The 24,256-nt window shown below is 38.3% G+C and overlaps 1 protein-coding gene across 2 annotated transcripts in view; it reads right to left on the bottom strand.

Moving 5' to 3' along the window:
- Window positions 1–24,256, bottom strand: part of fhip1aa (FHF complex subunit HOOK interacting protein 1Aa) — a 45,251-nt gene that overhangs the window by 14,479 nt on the left and 6,516 nt on the right. The window contains exons 2-9 of one of the 2 annotated variants that reach the window (XM_051705015.1): window positions 16,472–16,601; window positions 12,765–12,971; window positions 8,549–9,241; window positions 6,480–6,638; window positions 6,113–6,199; window positions 4,077–4,244; window positions 1,871–1,950; window positions 215–414 (exon numbers count right to left, since the gene is read on the bottom strand). In XM_051705015.1, coding sequence (XP_051560975.1) covers window positions 215–414; window positions 1,871–1,950; window positions 4,077–4,244; window positions 6,113–6,199; window positions 6,480–6,638; window positions 8,549–9,241; window positions 12,765–12,869 — 1,492 coding nt within the window. In that variant the 5' untranslated portion in view covers window positions 12,870–12,971; window positions 16,472–16,601. The remainder of the gene's footprint in view (window positions 1–214; window positions 415–1,870; window positions 1,951–4,076; window positions 4,245–6,112; window positions 6,200–6,479; window positions 6,639–8,548; window positions 9,242–12,764; window positions 12,972–16,471; window positions 16,602–24,256) is intronic. The other variant, XM_051705016.1, reaches the window with a different exon arrangement.

The following is a 24,256-nucleotide window of genomic DNA, read 5'->3' on the forward strand; positions in this document are numbered from 1 at the left end:
GGTAACGTGCTCAACAAGCCACATGATAAGATGCACAGGTTGACGGTCTCAAACGCAGCTGAGGCAACTGAGATTCGTCCTCCGTCACCTGAATTGAGGTGAGTCACTACGCCACCACAAGGATTTAAGAGTGCATTGGGAATTGGGCATTGGAACCTCAAATGGCTGCATGACATTCATTACTTTTCCACAGCAAGTTACAAAACTCCTTTACCCATATTTCCTGTATGAGAGCCATCGGTGCTTTTTGACCACAGGATGGAGTCCATCTGTCTAAGTGGAGGAGGGATGATCTCTGGAGAGCAGCAGGAGGGTGTAAGGGCCAGAAACTTAGCGCCTGAAACGGAGTAACAGTCTCTCTCTCTCAGAACTCTGCGCTGGCTCAACATCATGTGGTTACAAGGGATCAGGTACCTGTGGGAAACCACAAGACACCACTTATAGTGCTACAAGAAAGGCACTCCAGCAAGCTACCCTCAAAGGGAAAGCAATTGACATATAATAGACAACAGCTGTGTCCCAAATGGTACACTATACACTATGCACTCAGTCATGTAGTGTATGAATTTTAGAAGTGTGGTATCGTCACAAATAGAACACTTAACGTTTTCTTACTACACAGAAGTGACGTTTCAAACACGTGTGATGTGTTGCCACTAGCTTTAGCACGTTAGCCAACATCAGTTCAACACTTGAAGTACATACTGACACAACGTGGGGTGATGGCAAAACATAGCCTAAAACTGACATTTATAAGGTGCTGTCTTCACTGATGTTTTGCTAATGGCTAAGTTCTCCACTATTTACAATTGTTTTGTCAGACCAGCAATGCAGCCAGGTAACTCCACCCCTTCCGCTAAGTACGACAAGCCTAAGTGCATAAAGTGTCCAACATTTCACACTCTGTTTTGACGGTTGAAAAAGTATTATCCGGGTACTCGAGTACACTTCTTTTTGTTGCATTTTCAGTGTTAACATACTACTTGCACTACTTAACCCTTGTGCGACCTTCGGGACATTTTTGTCTTTTTCCCTGTTGTTTTTTCGATCATTGTGTTAATGCCAACAGCATAAATTTTGCCAAAGGTGTGTCTTTTTTTGGGGAATTTTAATATTTCAACCTCAGTTCCTGTAATACATCTATAATACACAAAATAGTTACACTAAGGACCTTCAGGACAAAAATGTCCCCATTGAAACCCATTAAAACAATATTTGCAATATTTGATCCCAGTGCCATTAAATCATAAAATCATGAATTCTATGATATTATGCTTTCATTCCGGAGTCCCTGGCTTCAAAATTTACATTTTTGATATTTTCCACCAGATGGCGCCATTTTTATCATGTTTAGCCTATGGAGCAAATACATGCTTTTCCCCTATTTTCTGCAGGCCAATTGAATAAATGATGCAGCTAAAATTGTGTGTGTGTGTTGGTATGGATGTCAGAGTGTGTTTTGTATGTGTGTATTGAGAAATGTGTGTGTGTGTGTGTGTGTAAAAAACAACAGTGGCATTATATAAACAAACTGGTATTTAAAGGGTTAAAATCCTGAAAATGAATGAATATTTGGTAGTTATGATCAGGACTGATGTTGGTTAAAATAATTAACTCAGTGAAAGTGGAAAATAATATGAATATATAATATTATTATGGCAGTTTTTTGACACTGACATTTTTGTCCTCCAAGGACCTCTGAGTAACTTTTTTAAATTGACGCACAAGGGTTAAACATCAAGCAAGGTTAACACAACATCAAGATTATCAAACAATATCTACAGTACATACAACTGACTACTTCTTGTTGGAGATACAACAAATGTTGAGTAAATAAATAAACATGAAGAGTCTGCGGGAGTTTACTCACTTGAAAATCATCTGGAGCATGACATCCTCACAGTACAAGCCAATGAGAGTGCGGAACAGAGCCAGTGATACAGTGCCAAGCTGGAATAAAAGAGCAGCCAGTAAACAGTTGAAAGAACACAATTAGCATGTAAAAAAATGGTTGGTTTAATGCATTATCCCATATTAATCTTGGGTAAATTAAAATAATATTTGTCAAGTTTATCTCATCAACGAAAAGCCTGACAAAAATGTTGCTTGATGAAGGTTTTATTGTTATTTTGTCAACAATTACTAAAATGAGATGAAAAAGACTGTTAAAACATACTGTTGACAAAAATGTGATGATAGAAAGAAAAACCTGAAAAGAATTTATTCAAATAGTCCAGTCATAATATATTGGGGATTTCTCTGCTTGAACTGAGCTGAACACCTGCAATGAACTTCACTAACGGGTTAATTCCCTAACTTAAATGCATCCTATATTATAAGATTAATTGGTTATACTCACAACATAAATATAAGATTACAACTTACATCTACACAGACAATGAAGTGAAAGAACAGGTGAACTTGAACTAAATTTCACACTAATCAGGGCATAATTTGCGGTGTGAATACTTTGTTTCCTTAAAAACGTACTACATTTAACAATCTTCATAAGTGTCTAAAACATGAGCAATTCACAACAGAGTAACTTCTAAAAAGTAGCTAATACTTCAATATATTTATTATATGTTCTTATTTCAGGAGGTTTTCAGGACTGCTATCTGTGTCATTTAGTCTTACATTTTAATCTTTAATATTGTTTGATGCAAGTTTAAATAATTCTAATTAGATTATACATTTGAATATAATAATATAATATTTGAATATTGAATTGAAGTTTAGTCTGTTACAGTTTGATACATATTTTTGTCATTTTACATGCTATCGTGAACTAAAATACGCATGTTATTCTTGGCAACTAAAATGACGTTAGAGTAAAACTGACTCAGTTAATGAATATGACGTGACAAAATATTAATACATTTAAAGGACATTTGTTAAAAGACAAAAATTATGACAAATAATTTAACAATAATTATTTAACACACAAATAATAGTTTAACACTGTATTCTACAGTATACTGTGGCAAGCAGTTTTAAACTCAATACTCAAGGATTTCTCGTTTTAATCTACAAAGCAAGAGATACACACACTGTGCAGGGACTAAAAACTAAATATTTTTCATTTCGTTTTGTTCTGAGCACAAACTGTATTTTTTCCGTTCCGGTTCAGAAGTTCCGCAGCTTCCTGTCCAAAAGGTTACCGGTTAGAACAAAATAAAAGAACGGTTAATAACGTTCTTTTTAAAATGACAGTACTCTGCACTAATGCCAGATCTCTCAAGAGAAACAAGCAACCTGGTCTGGAAAAACAAGCCCAAAATAAGCCACTCCCCTCACCAAAATAAGCAATAAATGCTTTCCTGTGTGCTGGATTTATCAGCATAGAAATACATACAGTTAATGTCATTTTAATTACAGATCTGCATCAAATCTGTATTAATGCATCATATCTAACAATAATTCAGAAACATCTGAGAAATGTACTTTTTACCTCTAATAATGTTTTCCTTGTATGTGGATTAGCTGTGCATGTATATGAGGAAATTATACATACAGGTCGCTGTTAAAGAGACCTTTATTCACAGAATGCTTCATCCACAACGAGCGATTAGACAAAGAAATGTGTGATGCAGCAGTTTCCTTCAGGATCAAAGCACATGTTTCATTTTTACAGGCAACATGAAGTGATGTAGTTCAAAAATATACTGTGATAAACCCTTTAGTTTCATGAAGAAATTATCGGAACAAAATTAACCGGTTATAACGTTTTCACTCCGGAACAATTGAAAATCACTTCGTTCCCATTTTCGGTTACGTTCTGCAAAAAAAATTAGTTAATTTCGGTTTTCGCTCCTTGAACCGTTTTTAGTCCCTGATGCGGTGTAAAACTAATACTTCTCTTTTTTGAAAGACAGCCTGTAACTGGGGAAACCTTTATTCCTTCACACAGTCTAACCACCACTCCTTTACACTGTTGTAGCCGGACGGTACACTTTTTCAAAGTTTAGTTGTACAGAAGTGTCACTTACAGTAGCTCAGTGGTCTGTTCTCAAATCAGTACTGCTTTTCAAAAATGCTGAATGTGATTGGCTGACAGAGTATTGAAATATGGGTACCTGAAACGGAGTATTGATGCGGCTAACCAGTGTGTCCAAAATGTGTACGTTGTCATGGCGATGGAGGAGGATGAAGCTGAGGAAGGTGTGTAGCAGGGCGGGTTCAGACACACTTCGTATGAACAAGTCCAGGTATGCTGTTGTGGTCATCACCTCTTCAAGTGTTAACTATTTAAAACGTTTAAAACGATTTTAACAGAGTTCCCACTGCATTTGACCAATGAATTTCCATGATATGACAGTTGTTCAAGATTACTGGATAAGGATTTGTTTTATTTTTTATTATATGTTTAAAATAAGATTTATAGTAGAAACAATCTACAAAAACTAGAGAAAAAAAAAACACAACAACAATATACTATATACTACAAAATGTTCCATGATTTCAGGATTCTATTAATTTTCATGTCTTTTCCAGTAGTAGTCAACCGATATATCGCCAAGGCCGATATTCTGACTTTTTTTAATTATCGGCATCATCCGGTGAATTTTCCCATTTGGCCGATTTGTTTCTTGAGGGTGCTGAGGATCGCCTGCTTGCATGTAAATGACCAGTCACGATTCGTTTTCTTGTTACGTGTGATTGTGTTACTACAATAATAGACCGGTTTATTTAAACGGTCCGCATATCAGAGCCGCGGCAGACGCTTTTGAGTTCATAATGTTAAAATGCTCGCCTGTTTCATTCTCCCTCTCTCTCCTCAACAGTTCCCTGTAACTTTTAACTTTCTTTTCTAATGATAAAAGGCAAATATAAATAAAACTGAATATCATATACTGTCTGCAAATATGCACATATCTCGATTAAACAGATGTAATAAACCAACCTCACAAAACTTGAGCAGATCCAGCATCCTCATAAATCTTCCTCTAAAGCACATATTCTAACAGTCTCTCCTCAACAGTTCCCTGTAACTTTTAACTTTCTTTTCTAATGATAAACAACAAATATCAATACAACTAATATCATATACTGTCTGTAAATATGCACATATCTCGATTAAACAGACGTAATAAACCAACCTCACAAAACTTGAACAGCTCCAGCATCCTCATAAATCTTCCTCTAAAGCACATATCCTAACAGTCTCTCCTCAACAGTTCCCTGTAACTTTTCTAATGATAAAAGGCAAATATCAATAAAACTTCTATTATATACCGTCTGCAAATATGGAAAAATCTTGTAATTCATGAACCTCATGAAAATCAAACATTTTCATCCCGTTGAGCGCTCATCTAATATCTTCCTCTGAAGCGTGTATTCCATCAACCAGAATCAAAACTTCAGGATACGGATCAAAAGTTCTTCTGATTCACAAATCATGACGGTCAGTCCGTGACAATTCAAGCAGGCGATCCAGGCTGTTTAAATTGTTAGCAGATTGCTATTCACACTGGATCCGCACGAGCGCATGAGTGCAACTTCAAAGTAATAGCGCTTCACGTGTGCCGTAAGTAAATTTCATATTCACTATGCACTGTATGTGCAATTGGTTTGATTTGGTATATTTTGAGAAAATTCAATTTTTAATGCGCACATGCCATCCATGGTTGCTGGACTACTGTGTGTACTGTTATTTCCTTCTTCCTAATATATTAACACTTTCTTCATGGGAAAATAAATTACTAAAGTTTGATGACTAAACAGAAATCAGAAGAAATGGCTATCTACCATTTAAAATACAATATTCTTTTTTTAGATTATTTTTTACAAAGTTAAAGTTTTGGGTGAAATTGAGTAAATATAGTGCTAAATAAGAATTTATTGATTTTTAAAGCAATTTTATGTTTATGTTATTTACTATATTAAATTGTGTGATATATCGGCCACACTGCTCTCTGGATATCGACTATTTAAAAAAACATATCGGTCGACCACTATTTTCCAGAGCATAATTTTAAAACTTGCTAATATGACCATGGGAACCCTGTTTAAAGTCACTGGAGATTTTGTCCATCAGAGTTATGCCAAGATCATGAGGTGGGATTAAAAAAACTATAAAAAAAACAAAAAAACTGTCTCAGGGCCCACTAACCTTGTGTAATGCTGGTGCTAGAACAGGTACCAGAAAACCATTATGGATGTAGCCCACCAGCTGGTCTCTGATAGAAGTATGGGCCACCTACACAAAAAGTAAAGCTAAAATGAGAAACACTCAACACCCACCGCATTTACTGTATTTTTACTTTCTATCTACTGGTCACACATAAAGATAAGAGGAATACTATAATGTTTATTTAAAGCTCAACCTTTGTCTTCTGATATGAGACTTCCGGAAGAATGTGTACAGAATTTGGAGAGGAGGTTTGTGTCTGATTATAAATACATTTATTTTATGACGGGCACAGACATAAGCCGATTACATGCTGTGGAATTAAGAATTATGTTAATTCAGCGTTCACCTGTATGACTGCGTTGCAGAACTCCAGGGAATTAAGAAACTGCACAAGAGCAGGCAGCTGCTGCCAGTCCTCACGGTGCAGACAGTGCCAGTCCTCACTAGGGACATCCAGCTTAGTAGGCAAGGAGGAGTAGAGTCCACTCAGACCTGTGGCCAAAACCTTCATCAAGTACCATAAAAAAAGATGGATTGCATGTGATTATCTGCTTTGTACAACTACAAACATAAACAGATCAACTGGGATCAACCTGACTCACAGCTAACAGATCATGGAATAGTTATATGTTAATGTTATATTAAGCTACTGAATTACTGATACATATTGTGATCATGAAAAAAGTTACATTTCCTTAAGAGATGCTTTTAGCCCTGTTGTACCCTACTGTAAAACAATGGCAAGACAACAGGTCTTTCTACTGTGTTGTCATCGCTGGCAACACACTTATAAAAAACAAAAACAAAAACAAAGTGTGACTAGCGTAGTCTGGTTAATGATTAGCTTTTATGAGTCAGTTCTTATAATGTTTTGCACACAAAAAAAGACTTACAAACTCAAAAGTTATCAGTTTAAATCAGACTTACAGACTCCTCACTAATTGAACTCACTGAATCTGTCAGAGCAGCTACATCCATTTCATTACTGACTGGTTGTTCATATGACAATGTGCAGTTAAAATATATAGGTTTAATATACAAATATTAAACATATAAATTGAATCAAAATAGCAGTTTTTATACATTTTGGAAGGTTTGAATCACTTTTGAGGGCTGCAGGGGTGGGCAAGGGGGCTTCCCCGCTAAAAACAGAATTTAGTAGGAAACACTAGTTCGGACAATTCTTCAGGGTTTAATGCTGATGAGCGCTTTAGTACTGCTGTTTCATGGAGGATGATAATGTGCAACAGAATAATGACACTGAAGAACTGTCATAGCCATTGAATTGAAAATACAAAGTGAAGAGTTAAAGGGATAGTTCACCCATAAATGAAAATTCTCTCATCATTTACTCACCCTCATGCCATCCCAAATGTGTATGACTTTCTTTCTTCTGCAGAACACAAAGATTTTTGGAAGAGCATCACAGCTCTGTATGTCCATACAATACAAGTGAATGGTGACCAGAAATTTGAAGCTCCAAAAAGCACATCAAGGCAGCATAAAAGTAATCCATAAGACTCCAGTGGTTTAATCCATATCTTCAGAAGCGATATGATAGGTGTGGGTGAGAAACGGATCAATATTTATGTCATTTTTTCCTATAAATCTCCCCTTTCACTTTCACATTCTTCTTTAGTTTTTTGGCGATTAGTATTCTTCATGCATATCACCACCTACTGCTTCACCTACTTGCTTTTTTGAGCTTCAAAGTTCTGGTCACCATTCACTTGCATTGTATGGACCTACAGAGCTGAGATATTCTTCTAAAAATCTTCATTTGTGTTTTGCCGAAGAAAGAAAGTCATACACATCTGGGATGGCATGAGGGTGAGTAAATGATGAGAGAATTTTCATTTTTTCATGAACTATTCTTTAAAGGAGGTGAAACGTTATGTATATAATACAATGACAATCTTTAGTTTCCCAGCTTCATAAGCAGTAACAGCAAACACAAACTGACTGCCAAATATTTCCAATTCATTGGCAGAGAGTGCATGTGAGGTCACAGAGTGCTGAGAGTGCATGTCTGCAGCCAGACTCTATTGAAGTTGAGTGTGATGATGTCATCTAAACGGTTACTCATCCATGCTATCAGAGAATATGCAATTAGCTCTAATGACTTTACGTAAGACCCCAACAGGGCCCACTGTGGAAGAAAAGCCTGATAATGTTCAGAAGCAATTCTGACTTTATCTCCAGAAATCCCCAGTATTTAGACTCCAGAAAATTATATATCATGGCTCCTACAAACTATTTTGTTCCACAGTAATTTAGGCAATGCGATTCAATAAAGATTAGCTGCTGGTTGCTCCAAACCGGTCCAACAGTACTCAAGATTATCTAGTTTTTGGCTACAAAAAAGAGAAGAACAGAAAGGGAGAGTGGAGGACACCCACACCAGCAGGCTCATACCGGACAGAAGTAGGTATTCTCTGCAATGTGTTTGGCAACAACATGGTTCTCAGCAGAGAGAGCCATAATGAGCAGGAGTGCATCTCTGGCCTGCTGTCCGACCAACCCTTCTCTGTGTATGAAAGGAATAAGCAGGGAGAAGATTAGGAAGTTAGCTGCCCCTTGGTCCTCACTCGTATGGAAAAACAGCTCCAGGACAGACGGGTCTTTAGCCAGGACACAGCACAGTTGATTCAGGAGCAGCACCAGTTCTGCCTCCACAGCTGAGGAGCTCGGACCAGATGGGGAGCCAGAGCAGGATGACAGAAGCATCATCAAGGGCCTGAGCACAGGTTTATGATGTAGTAACGGCTGCCTGGCTTGTCCGATCAACATCTCGTACATCTTCAGCTGCTCTAATTTCATATCGTCAGTGAATTCTCTCCTCAGGCTCCAGATAAACAGTCTCTCCAACACATTCTCCATCACCACAAACTCCAGGATGGGCCCCATGGCTCCACTCTGACCACAATCCTCCTCCATCAGGAGGAAGAGCATGTGCTCTACGTAGTTCTGCACGGCGCTGGCCTCATCACCAGGGATCGGGCCGAAGCGGAGGCTACCCAGTCCCCCGCCTCCTCCAAGACTGTGACCTCCTCCCAGGCCACCCACATTATTTCGTAAGGGGTCGTGCTTCTCTAGAATCTTCACCACCTGACAAATTTCAAGAGATCAGAGGTCATTAGACTGTATTTTATTTTATTATGAATAGTCAATTGAACTTTGATCACACTAACAAATAACAAGGAGTTTTCTCTTTACAGCAGTAGAAATGTTGTCTTTGTTATAAAGTCCATTCATGTTAATGATTCATAGAGATTCCAAAGAGATTTTGGGAAGCAGAGAGAAGCAAACTTAAAGGGATAGTTCACCCAAAAATTAAAATTCTTTCATTATTTACTCACCCTCATGCCATTCCAGATGTGTATGACTTTCTTTCTTCTGCAGAACACAAATGAAGATATATTAGAAGAATATTTCAGCTCTGTAGGTCCATACTATGCAAGTGAATGGTGACCAGAACTCAGAAGGTCCAAAAAGCACATAAAGGAAAAATAGAAGTAATCCATAAGACTCCAGTGGTTTAATCTATATCTTCAGTGATATAATTATATCTGAAAGTCACATGTGGTGCCTGTTCTGTTTCACTTTCACATCTGAAAGTTAAAATGGAGATTTAGAGTGAAAAATGACTTAAATATTTATCTGTTTCTCACCCACACCTATCATATCACTTCTGAAGACATGGATTAAACCACTGGAGTTTTATGGATTACTTTTATGCTGCCTTAATGTGCTCTTTGGAGCTTCAATGTTCTGGTCACCATTCACTTGCATTGTATGGACCTACAGAGCTTAAATATTCTTCTAAAAATCTTTATTTGTGTTCTGCGGAAGAATGTCACACATCTGGGATGGCATGAGCGTGAGTAAATGATGAGAGAATTTTCATTTTTGGGTGAACTATTCATTTAATATAATATAATATACATATATATATATATATATATATATATATATATATATATATATATATATATATATATATATATATATATATACACACACACACACACACACACACACACACACACACACAGTATACAGTTGTGCTCAAAAGTTTGCATACCCTGGCAGAAATTGTGAAATTTTGGCATTGATTTTGAAAATATGACTGATCATGCAAAAACATTTATTTAAGGATAGTGATCATATGAAACCATTTATTATCACATAGTTGTTTGGCTCCTTTTTAAATCATAATGATAACAGAAATCACCCAAATGGCCCTGATCAAAAGTTTACATACCCTTGAATGTTTGGCCTTGTTACAGACACACAAGGTGACACACACAGGTTTAAATGGCAATTAAAGGTTAATTTCCCACACCTGTGGCTTTTTAAATTGCAATTAGTGTCTGTGTATAAATAGTCAATGAGTTTGTTAGCTCTCACGTGGATGCACTGAGCAGGCTAGATACTGAGTCATGGGGAGCAGAAAAGAACTGTCAAAAGACCTGCGTAACAAGGTAATGGAACTTTATAAAGATGGAAAAGGATATAAAAAGATATCCAAAGCCTTGAAAATGCCAGTCAGTACTGTTCAATCACTTATTAAGAAGTGGAAAATTCGGGGATCTCTTGATGCCAAGCCAAGGTCAGGTAGACCAAGAAAGATTTCAGCCACAACTGCCAGAAGAATTGTTCAGCATACAAAGAAAAACCCACAGGTAACCTCAGGAGAAATACAGACTGCTCTGGAAAAAGACGGTGTGGTTGTTTCAAGGAGCACAATACGACGATACTTGAACAAAGATGAGCTGCATGGTCGAGTTGCCAGAAAGAAGCCTTTACTGCGCCAATGCCACAAAAAAGCCCGGTTACAACATGCCCGACAACACCTTGACACGCCTCACAGCTTCTGGCACACTGTAATTTGGAGTGACGAGACCAAAATAGAGCTTTATGGTCACATAAGCACTATGTTTGGAGAGGGGTCAACAAGGCCTATAGTGAAAAGAATACCATCCCCACTGTGAAGCATGGTGGTGGCTCACTGATGTTTTGAGGGTGTGTGAGCTCTAAAGACACGGAGAATCTTGTGAAAATTGATGGCAAGATGAATGCAGCATGTTATCAGAAAATACATGCAGACAATTTGCATTCTTCTGCACGGAAGCTGCACATGGGACGCTCTTGGACTTTCCAGCATGACAATGACCCTAAGCACAAGGCCAAGTTGACCCTCCAGTGGTTACAGCAGAAAAAGGTGAAGGTTCTGGAGTGGCCATCAAAGTCTCCTGAATTTAATATCATCGAGCCACTCTGGGGAGATCTCAAATATGTGGTTCATGCAAGACAACCAAAGACTTTGCATGACCTGGAGGCATTTTGCCAAGACGAATGGGCAGCTATACCACCTGCAAGAATTTGGGGCCTCATAGACAACTATTACAAAAGACTGCATGCTGTCATTGATGCTAAAGGGGGCAATACACAGTATTAAGAACTAAGGGTATGCAGACTTTTGAACAGGGGTCATTTCATTTGTTTCATTGTTGCCATGTTTTGTTTTATGATTGTGCCATTCTGTTATAACCTACAGTTGAATATGAATCCCATAAGAAATAAAAGAAATGTGTTTTGCCTGTTCACTCATGTTTTCTTTAAAAATGGTACATATAATACCAATTCTCCAAGGGTATGCAAACTTTTGAGCACAACTGTATATACAGTATATTTCGTGCTCTAGAATACTCTATTTTGACTGGTCAGTGGAGTCATCTAGCAGCCTGATATTTTTGAGCCTTACAATCGCACATCTACATATATTTGACCGTTCATTCGGGTATTGCGAGTCATTTTTCCTGCTTCTCTGATCAATGTGTGATCAGAGCTGATGTTTCTTCTCCCTTTATGTATTTATTTGGCAAGTGGTCTTGTAATAAGCTGGATAATGAGCAGTCAGATGGTCATTATTTACAAAATAAACACCAACAGAACTCTGATGGAAACCGGAGGTGGATTTCAGCTGTTCAGCGATTTGTTTATTCTCACATAATAACATCATTTCAATGCAAAGTAATGTCCAATAATTTCTTTATTTGGTTAGTAGACGTGTAATAAGCGGGATAATGTACAGTTAGCCAGTTGTTATCGCAAATTTCAGAACAAAACACTTCACTAAAATGAATAAGACATCCTAATGCTTTATTTGAGAGGGAGAGAGAGAGAGAGAGAGAGAGAGAGAGAGAGAGAGAGAGAGAGAGAGGGGTCATTTTACGGGAGCACGTTTGATTACGGGCCCAGTTCACAGGTCTGTAATGCCACTGAAAAAGTTACGATAGTCTTATTCCTCAACACAGCATACTACATAACCTGTACCTGAATAAAAGTCTATTTTAAATGCTGTTTGTGTTCTTGGAAATACATTAACAACAAATATTCTACTAATCTTACAGCGGAGGCAGAAACAGCACATAAGATTGACTAGATAGTTGCTGCTTAAATTAGTGCCACTCGATTACGTAGAGGTGACCACAGTGGCGTCCTTAATCAGTGATATGTTTATCTATTTGCCAATGGTTGAATATGTACCCAAAACAGAAGCAAGTATCCACAGAAAGGGAGTAGAGAGTGTTAATATGTCAATTAAGTGCAGCAAAATATTAGGTACCTGCGCCCAGTGGTTCTTGAACACGATCATGCATGTTTCAGGGTCCACATCTTTCAGGACCAGTGACTGGCCACCTTGGTTGCCATTGGAAACCATGGATGCCATTGTTATGCCCTCACAGCAGGACTAGACCATTATGTTCAGGTTGAAGAGGGGAGCAGTCACTGAAATCTACCTAAACTGGATAACTGCACGGGAAAATTACACCTGCACATAAATGAACACAGAAGATACTTGTTAGAAAAAGACTTGCTAAAAACAGAATGAAAAATTAAAGACTTCTGGAAGCTCAAGGTCTGTTTCACACATCTTGCGTCTGCGGCTTGTGAGCGTAGGAGGTGTTAAGCTCTGCACTACAGAGCTGTGGCGTTATACATAAAAAGTGATTTCATTTACCACATTGAAAATTTCTTTGATAATTACGATACATTGTAACGTGGTTAAATGGCAGTGGGCCATTCATGACTTTTACAAACGTAATCATCATAAAATTTACATAAAGGGGGGCCGCATTTACAACCAAATAGCAATTAATTCTACTGGAATCCAAAACCCAAAGTGAAGTCTATAAACTACTTTAAATGATCAAGTCAAATGTATTGAATAGAACATGCTGTGTGTCCATCATTGTGTGTAACATGCATCAAACCAGCCAGTCTATTTTCAAACAACAGGCAAATACTTTACGCAATTACAAGATGTGACACAGGCCTAATTGTAAAATACATTTTTGCCAACTGATTTAAAGGGGTGATGACATGAGGAATCAAATTTTCCTTGATCTTTTGACATATAAGAGGTCATTGTACTACAAATACATTTTCAAATTCAAACTCAAAACTTCCTCCTTAATAGAAAAAGAGCATTTATTTCAACCAGGCTCCAGAAACGGCTTGTTTGGAATTTGTGGAATTTGTGACGTCACAAGGACCAAATACATCTGCATATGACTGCCTCTTCAGCAAGACATCAATGCCTATTTTTTGTCATTGCACCCTTTGCCCCGTCAATTGGAGCTCAGACAGTCACACCGGTGAAGAGGAGAGATAGGGCCAGTAATGGGAGATTCATCCAAAGGAGACTTATACAGGAATATACTGGATTTAAATGTTTTTCTACATAAACATGCACTAGACGAACGGCTTTGACCATTATCATGCATCTCGCGCCTCTTTTAAAAGACGCAATGTCAAGTTATAACTCTAAAAAGGAGACCTCCATTGTGTTTCATTCAGCTGCCCTGTTTCTTGCTGTTTTGAAGGCGTCCTGTTCTGTTCTGTGCTATTTTTAATTGTTGGTCTTTTGTAAACATGCACTAGATGGACGTCTTTGATCCTTTTGATGCTTTTCTGGTGATTTAAGAGCGGTACAAGCGCAACTTTTAAAAACACGTCTCATGCTACTGCTGCCACACACTGGGTGAAACAAGTGCCGTTCTGTGTGTAAACAAACAGGGAAGTTGAGAGATGTGAAGACCAGAGTCTCTGCTTTGGCCTGTTGAAGCCAGTTGAAGCACCCAACATCACCATGGATTGTATTACGTTTGCATATTCAGAACATTTCGGCATGGATTGAATGCATTTTTGGGCTGATATCAGCGTGGATTGCTTCTGAACCAGTGACAATATGATTCAAGCTTTGCAAAGGAACTGTCATAGAAAGATGGAGCATTTCAAACACTATTGGACCACAAAACCGTAAGTAAACGATTTCATTCATTAATATTTCATATGTCATGAATGTTTGATAGTTTATGGTGCTGCTTGAGTGAACAGTTTAATATATTAAGATGAAATGTGTTGGATATGGGTTAATTCTGAAATTTTGTTTTATAATGTCGTGGTATTTGATTAAATATGGCTGTATTGGAAGTGTTAGCCAATCATAACAGTGGCAATTTACAGGGGGCCTGGGTAGCTCAGTGGTAAAAGACACTGGCTACCACCCTGGAGTTTGCTAGTTCACTAGTTTGAATCCCAGGGTGTGCTGAGTGACTCCAGCCAGGTCTCCTAAGCAACCAAATTGGCCCGGTTGCGAGGGAGGGTAGAGTCACATGGGGTAACCTCCTCGTGGTTGCTATAATGTGGTTCGTTCTTGGTGGGGCATGTGGTGAGTTGAGCACAGATTCCACGGTGGGTGGCATGAAGCCTCCACACATGCTATGTCTCCATGGCATGCACAGGTTGATGGTCTCAGACACGGAGGCAACTGGGATTCAACCTCCGCCACCCGGATTGAGGTGAATCACTACGTGACCACAAGGACTTAAAAGTGCACTGGGAATTGGGCATTCCAAATTGGGTGGAAAAAAAAAAAACTGTGGCCATTTACATTGAAGTCTTAAAAGGCCTGAGGGCTTAAAACCAAGTGTTTCAGACAGCAGGTCAGAGACAGGGTGGGAAATTATTATATATTACTAAATTATGACTGTTTTGGTAAAAAAAAAAAAAAAGAAACCAATAATGACACAAATTTGAGTCTGTTCTCCTCACACAAAGCTATGGCTTCAGATGACTTAGAATACAGGACATGAGTCATATGAACTATTTTATAATGTTTTATTAGAATTTATGAAGCTTCACAGCCAAGGTCACTATGAACTGTCGTTGTATGGAAAGTAGTATGGAGAGAGAGAGGGCTGACATGAGGCAGAGTAAAATAAATGACAGAATTTTTACTTTGGGGTGAACTATTCCTTTAACTGGGCTATGTAGCCAACATTAATGGGTTTGCCCTTCAAAAGCAATAGGTCAGTGACATAAGGTTGCTGCCTAGTCAGCCGAAAAGTTAGAGGGAGATCTTCGTGAAAAGAGACTGAACGAACTTAGCTGTCATCACTTACAGTACGATGCTAATTACCAGCATGTGGATGTGAGCTTTGTGTGTAACATTCCATCTTATGCAATATCATACATGCTACTTCTTATGTAAGGCTTCCTGAAAAAGTAATATGGCAGTACTGCATAGCTTGCTCTCTATATGCTGAGCTATTTTTATCAAATCAATAAACAGACCCACAGACTAGAGTTTAGTTAACTGCTATTGGCTTGAAGCAAATGCTTGTATGAGCCCAATGATTATCGATGGAAACAAAGAAACTTTCTGTCCCCGCAAGTCCAAAAAATGTGTGTGGGATGAATTATCTGTGGTGTGAGTGTGTGTGTGTGTGTTGTTTAAAATATGAGAAGAAGCATATTCAATGGCATTCTCCACAATCCATGGGGTCTGGAATCTCATCCCTATCTGAAAAGGCGCATTTGATGGTCACACTTCCCAGATTCACTCTGAGAAGGGAAGTGAATAACAGGTGTTATTGTTCAGACCCTGTCTACCAATAATACAAATAGACTCATTACTACTCCGCTATTGTAAAGTACTGCTGGTATGCTCTCAACATCAGCATTATGAGTGTTTATAACTTCAAAACGATGACCCAAAATGAGTGCATCACACACTACAACTGCAAACTTTCAATATGAAGCCTTACAGAATACTAACTAGCCAATCAGTAGGCACAAACTATTATGTCTGAATTCAGAGCCAATCAATCATCGCAGAAAGCACAAACTTAAAGTTACTGGCAGAAATAGGTAGAGCCCAATTCACGCCTGTCTTTGGTTACACAAGGGACTGTCTACATTAAGTAATAAGAGAGGAACTTGCAAGGCAAACAGACAGTCAGAATGGATTTCGGAGTTTCCACCTACCTCAGCTCGACTACTGCTGAATGTTGCTGGTGGAGACAAAGTATTTCTTGAGGCAGAGAGCATGAGCATCTTCTAAGGGGTTCAGGAGATCTTCTGAGATATGCACGTAAAGATCCAGTCAGAAAAAGCTCTAAACATGGGAAAGAGAACAGCTTAGCTTGTGCTAGTTAGAGCAGTGTGAGTAGGAGGTGACAGAGGAGGCAGGGAAATAACTATGTATCTGAGCGCTGAGAAAAAGATTTAAAACTGTACTGCAGAAGAGCTGGAATGAGAAGGAGGGAGACATGGGAAGAGGAAGTGGGAATATAAAAATGCTTTGTGTGTGTGAGATCTCAAAACCTTCAGAGATCAATTACACAAAATATCTGTTAAAGCTACTCTAAAATCCCATTTATTAAAAAGACATTGTGTGTTTGTTTGTGTGGGCTGCTGACGGCTTTCAGAGCCAGTGTTTGAATTGTGTTAGAGCTCCTCCAACACACAGATAATTATAGGAAATATATGAAAAATTATAAGTGTATGAACATTGAACAATCAAAAACAGATTACAATTAAAGAGCACCTATTATGGTTTTTAAACGTGCCTAATTTTACAATAGATTTACATGCATCCAAGGTCAAAAAACACTTTAATTTGCTCATAATTTAAATTGCAGCATTACCATTTTTTCCTAGTGTCAAAAATGACTCGTTCAATGATCCGTTCTAAAGGATTCATTCTAAACTCCTACTCTGCTCTGATTGGTCAGATGTCCCAGTCTGTTGTGATTGGTCTACCGCTTAGTGTAGTGTTTGAGGGTGGGTCGAAGCTGTTCGCGAGCAGCCAATGAAGACCAGAGGCGGGTTTTTTGTTACCAAATTACGTAGGTTAGTACAGGAAGTAAGTCTGGAATTACTAACAACTCGTTTCAGGTGTTCAGAATCGGTTCTTTCTTTTGGGAGTCAATAACTCCATTTATCGTGCACATTCACAAACAGCTATATAACACACTACATGAAAGGTCATATTTGAAAAACCATAATAGGTGCTCTTTAAACTTTGTAATTGTAATTTGTAACAGTGTCATTCCCATACAAAATGCTTGACAAAACTGTGAATGGTGCACTTGAGTTCTTTTAGAAATTTCGAATGGAAAATCAATTTCAAATCATTAATGAAAAGTTCAACCTGGTCTCATATAATGAACATTACTCTATATACATTTTTGCAAAGAGACTTTTACGTGCCACTTTCTACGTTTCGCTGCAGTTTCCTGGTGAAATGAACACAAGAGGCGCTACAACAACTCTGCGGTTTAATCATCGTAACACAAATCACTAGTACAATGGCTGATTTTCACTTTATAAAAATGTATTTATCACTCCATTATTCACCCCCCGCTATGTTATGATATCAGAACACTTTTACTTTAACGCATGATTTGAAAAACGAAACGTTTTAACACTTGTATTACAGACCCACCTACATATACACACTTATTCCAATGTCTTCAGCTTGCTTGGTAGCTCACCTGATCGAGCATTGGACTTTGAGCTCAATGGCTGTGGTTTGAATCCTGCCAAAATGCACGAAAGTGAAAGTGGCATAGAAGTGACAAAAAATGATGTGGTTGCTTCAGTCAATGTGTGTTTTCTTTTTTTATTATTTTGAATTTGCATTTTAAAACACTATCTGTTAGGGTTAGGTGTTGGTTAAGGGTAAGGATATCTGTTTTGTTAAAACCCTCATTTATCTTTTCGGACACTATTGGTTTGGTTTAGGGTAAAGTTTTAGGTTTGGGTGGTACGTTTGATTTATTAAAACCTTCATCTAAAATTCACCTTAAAAACCTCGTCTGATTACAACCTCATGTCACTTGGTTTTGGCGCCCCCAGCTGGACATTTCACTTGAAAACTGCAGCCAACCATGTAATGAAGCACGTAATTTTAGTTTTGCAAAAACGTTGCAATGCTCACGAAAATTTCATGAGACCAGGCTGGAAAAGTTAGATTGAGGGAGAAAACAAATCATGTTATGTCAAGGCTATATATATATATATATTAAAGAAGAAAATAATTTAGTTATGGGGGGGTCCTTAAACTCTTATCTCTATTGCGTGGGACCCAACCAACCCCCCCCAATTTCAACACCGTTCAAAGCAAGAAAGAACAGATCTCATAATCCCTTGTGCTTTAATTATTTAATTATGGTTCCTTGGTCAAAGGGAACTTATGAGGGAATTTAAATATTGTTATTGAAAATGTATAGAGGTTTTAGCTATTTTTTAAATATTATTTTTATTGTTTTGTTGCAAATAGTAGTTTCTATGATACCATTAGGTTGATCTGTACACTTTAGTCAAGTTGGACCCTGTTAACTTTATTTCAGTTCATCTTGTGCATGTGCAACTGAAGTACAGGTTTATATGCATTTCCGTGGAGAATAAAGTTTATTTCAGTATTGACCTAGAATCGGTTATAATCATCTTTATTTGAGCTGTGTTATTGTATGATCTAAATTTGAGTCAGTTCAACTAAAATTATTAAGTAGAAACAACAATATTTAAAGTTAAGTTCCTTCTACTGTATGTGAACATCAAGTTAAGTGAACTTAATTACAAAAGTTTTGGATACGCCATTACGCAATTCAATTGAGGGAATGGAGTTTACTCAATCAGTTTAGTAAAGTCAACTTATTACAGTTTTCAGTCCATATACATTTCAGAAATATCACATTTTAATTGTCTTCAGAATATTACATTTTTCCATACAAAGTGCACATTTCAAAACTTGTTACTTATAGATCAGAAACTCATACAAATGTAAGCATAGCTATGGTGAAGTAAACCTTTCTGCTGCATTTTAGAAACAAAACTGTTGTGAAACACTTACAATCTGGCATCTCCAGCAATAATCAGACAGCTTTCTAGTATGCCAGACTGTGTTTATGAAACTAAACAAATAGAGGGCTTACCAACATACTGCGGTCTTGATTAATGGGCAATACTCTAATAATGTAGCAACATTTGTCCATGACTGATGTTCAGATGCATGAGCATATTTGAACCCAGCTTAGTTACTCAGACAGCATAATGCCACGTGCCTGATGTTTTCTGTTGAGACTGACCTTTACTAAGTGTTCCAGTTAACTAGTCACTGCGCAGTGCTTTTATTCGGTGAGGTCATGTACAGTGATATTTTTTTTAATTCTACAATTAGGAGGAGTTCAGTTACAACTTGACATAATGCTACTTATTAATTGCAATAAAGACAGTTTCCTACTAAAATCTCAAAATAAAGCATGCATTCAAGTCCTGCTAAATCTGAGGAAGTCCGGATTAAATAAGTGTACAAGTATTGACCAGGTAAGCCTGTTATAAAAAAAAAACTTGACCCAAATTACTTATACAGGAATAAGTCAGTGTGACAGGGAGAGACAGAGAAACCCTCTAACTGAGGAAACTAAGTTGAATTCTTGATACTGATGTACTTCAAAGAGATCTGAGGAGATACTGAGACAAAACAGGGACAGCGGCAAAATATGGTTTTCCTGTCTGAGCAGAGATGTCTTATCTTAGAAATGGTCCATGTGTGTGTGTGTGTGTGTGTGTGTGTGTGTGTGTGTATAATGAATCCACTCAGCAAGCACACTGCATCCATGTTTACCTCAATTTAACAGCAGTTACTCAATTAGGATAGTTTGGTTAATTATGTTAATGTGATACTTCCAAGTAACTTCCAGGTCATGGAGATGTTCTAAACTGCAGAAAAATATAAAGTATAAAAGTATAGTAGTAAATGTAAACTATATTAAAAAACACTACACATAAACTGTCCCAACTACCTGATATATATAACTAAAATAGATGTCTTAAGAATTCACACCTGTCTCTGTCAAAGTAAGGTGTTGTATAAATGGACCAAAGCATCCAAATAGGAAATACAATTCTTTATATTTGAAGTAATGCCAAAATATAACCAAAATTTAGCATATTGGTGGGACATATGAACAGGTAACATTTAAAAAGTGTTCTATGGCCACTGGAAACCTTCAAAGAAGAACCCGTGCTGGGGGGCCTGGGTATCTCAGTAAGTATTGACACTGACTACCACCCCTGGAGTCGCGAGTTCGAATCCAGGGTGTGCTGAGTGACTCCAGCCAGGTCTCCTAAGCAACCAAATTGGCCCAGTTGCTACGGAAGGTAGAGTCACATGGGGTAACCTCCTTGTGGTCGCAATCAGTGGTTCTCGCTCTCAATGGGGCGTGTGGTAAGATGTGTGTGGATCGCGGAGAGTAGCATGAGCCTCCACATGCTGGGAGTCTCCGCGGTGTCATGCACAACGAGCCACGTGACAAGATGCGCGGATTGACGTTCTCAGAAGCGGAGGCAACTGAGATTAGTCCTCCGCCACCCGGATTGAGGTGAGTAACCACACCACCACAAGGACCTACTAAGTAGTGGGAATTCGGCATTCCAAATTGGGAGAAAAGGGGATAAAAAATTTTTTTTTACATTTAAAAGAAGAACCCGTGCTTTGAAATGACACCACCCTTTAAACTGTTCCACACACCATGACTGAAAAACAGGTTCCATGTGTTTGTAGCCATACCAAAATTCACAGGACCTAATAAGAATACCTGTTTTTATTTGATGATCTAAACAGATTTTCAAGCTGGATGATTAACAATTAACAAAAAAAGAAAATTAACAGAAAAACAGAGCATCATTTTTAAAAAGAAATGTGATATTTGTCAGGCCCAGAATATTTGTTTGGAGACTCTTTGTGAATGACTCTCCTTTGAGAATGGGTTGGGTTTCATGCCCTGCAAGCCAAAGGGAGTGTCCTTAGAGATTTTCATAAGGGAGAGGGAGAGGTTGAGTGATACAGAAACATAGCTAGCTGTAATGAGGAGGAAGGCGTGGCCGGGCTGTGAGGACGCACACTTGGCACTGAACTGTCCTAATCAGCCGGGAGAGGGATAAAGACGAGCCGGAAGTGCCAGTTCAAAAGAGAGAGACACACGCGGCCGCTGTGTGTGTGTCTGTGTGTTTATGTTTGTTTAAGTTCAGTTATGTCATTAAAACTGTTGACTGTTCTGCCGCTTTCTCCTCTTCCAGCTTAGAAAGCAGAGACAACTATTTAAGCCATCTGTAGGTTGATTTCACCAAAAAAAGTCAAACCTGCAATGTTATTAAACATTTCTCAGTTTGAGCATCACTACCAGCTGACAACAACACTGGCTCAATCATTGGCATGAGTTTCAGTCTGATCACACTGTGAATTCAGCATCAGTAGGTCAAGTTCAGCTGCTGAAATCAGTCTGCGCTGACTAAAATTCAAACCACCAATGGCCAACACTGGAAGTGTTGTTGAACATATTGTATGGGCACGTGTGAGCTCCAGTTTCCAGGTGAAATGTTCACAGAGTGGTGCCAAAAGCACACTGTATTTTTAGTTGTAGATGATACAGTAATACAGCCAACAGGAGTGCATATTTTACTAACCCTTCCCCCTAACGCAAATGCCAACCCTAAACCTAACTGTCAGTGGAAGTAAAAATGTCATTTTGGAGCAAAAATGCAACCTCTGAAACATGCTCACCATTGTTTAAGTGAACGCATTTACTTCCTGGTTTCCATTGAACTAGAACCCGTGTCTCGGAGGCTACTCGCACAACGCACAAGGTGAACATATTGGAATGAGTGCAAATATGTTCGACAGGCATGTCGCTTGTCAGTGATTGGCAGAATGGGGTCAGTTTCAGGGTATACTGTATAAACATCGGGAAGCAAAATGTCGATATCGCATGTGATCATGAGTGGCGGGACTATATGTTTGGCCGACCTATGGAAGGTGTGGGGGAGTGGTTAGGACGCCTGTATGAAAACAATCATTATTTTTGGTGACACTAATTGTGCAGATATTACAGACATTAACTTCAGATAACTTCAGGGTTTTTCCTGCATTTCAAATTTTATCGGCGGTCATCGAAGCGAAATTTCGGGCTGCCTAAGCAAATTTAATGATATTCTTCTTGCTTTTGCCACTTTATAAGCGCTAAATATGCTTCCCATGTGGAATGCGAATGCACGAGGGGTGATTGAAGACTGGTTTGGCTTGGCACAGACAACAAAACTTTTTGTTTTGACCCATTTGAATTTTACATGAGAATTTACTATTTTAAAGCGCTATGGAGCAATTAAACCATTTCAAATGCCTAGACAGCTCCGACATTCTGAACAGCATTTACAAAGGAAAGAAAAAACACGTTTTTAAATGTGTTTAGGCTATTATTTTTTCATTAAAAATGAACTGTTTATTTTTAAGAAAGACTAACTACCTAACCACTGTAATTAGGAGTCTTTCTTGTAATTATGGCATTGCAAAATGCAACTGTTCAACAATAAAACAACAATGGTAAACATAAGGGCAAGTCTGGACCTTCATAACTTTTGAACAGTCATGTGTATATTTCCTGATGATTTTTGAGATCAGGAAACAAACTGGCCTGGTTTGGCTTCAGATATTCCTAGAATCAAAATGACTCCCAAATCATAAGAATCTGATAAAAGGAACACAAAATCTGTTATGGAGTAGGAAACAAACATTTCCACTATAGAAGAACAGTCCCAAATCAGTAAAGTGGTTTACTCATGAACATTATAACTAGGCCTATATAGAAACAAAGTGTTACGTTAGTTTGATTTGCCACAGCACTTTGAAGCAGGGCTGTTTCTGAGCAAATGGGGGCCCTAAACGAAATCCTACTTGGAGGCCCCCTGCGATCTCTCTTCCATCTCGGGCCACAAGCGGGCCCCCTTTACCTGTCTAACTGAGCCATAACAGATGTCTGAGTCTTCCTTACAGCTTTTAGTATATTTTGCGGGGCCCCCTGGTGGCTCGGGGGCCCCAAGCGCTCGCTTATACCAATTATAGCTAGAAACGGGCCCTACCTTGAAGTACAAAAACTGTTGAATTCAGAAGTTTCTAAATACTCAGATGATCAAAAATAAATCATATTAATTACAAACATGAAATGCAACTTCATATAAATATTAATTGCAATAATGTAATCAAGTATATGATGACCGTGTACGTCAGCCACCACCGAAGACCATTTTTGACCCAGGAAAAACCCTGAACTTTAACTTTAAACAACTTTCAATAATAAATAAGAGAGGAAAATAAGAACAAAACAGATAAAACTATTAAAGGACAATAATGCATGGTGTTTGATCTGTACTTTTCATGATGGTAACAATTGGCCCATCCTTTTTCAGATACACTCAAACGCAGGCAAGTACTCATGCAGGACCTCTAAGCAAATTAAAGCAGGCATGTATGTCATGATCAAGCACTGTCTGAAGACACATGAAAGGAAATTATCGAGCCCTGGCACCCATAGCGACCGGGTGACATGAGGCTTATTAAAGTGCAGAGGCTACTGAAAAATGTACAGGGGATGCACAGAGGACTTAACTATCATCTCTACATACAGCCTCAAGTATAAAAGTACAGTACTGACCCTCAATCTCAACTGTAAACTGGGTTTTGGGATTAATTAAGGATTTCTGAGCTAAACTTACACAGCAAAACACATTTTCAAAAATAATATTCTGTATATTGTACTTCAAAACCCATTCTTTATATATGAATTGTGTTGATATTGCAGACATGTCCAAAGGGTACCAAAGGCAGTCACAGTTCCGGCATTTGTGCCAGCTCTTACTGCTGTTTGTTTTTCTCTCTCCTTCGTGTCTCATAGGTGGAGCCGGCACACATGATCAGCGTTTCCATGAGAA

This window comes from Myxocyprinus asiaticus, chromosome 8 (genome assembly GCF_019703515.2).
Source record: "Myxocyprinus asiaticus isolate MX2 ecotype Aquarium Trade chromosome 8, UBuf_Myxa_2, whole genome shotgun sequence".
NCBI lineage: Eukaryota > Metazoa > Chordata > Actinopteri > Cypriniformes > Catostomidae > Myxocyprinus > Myxocyprinus asiaticus.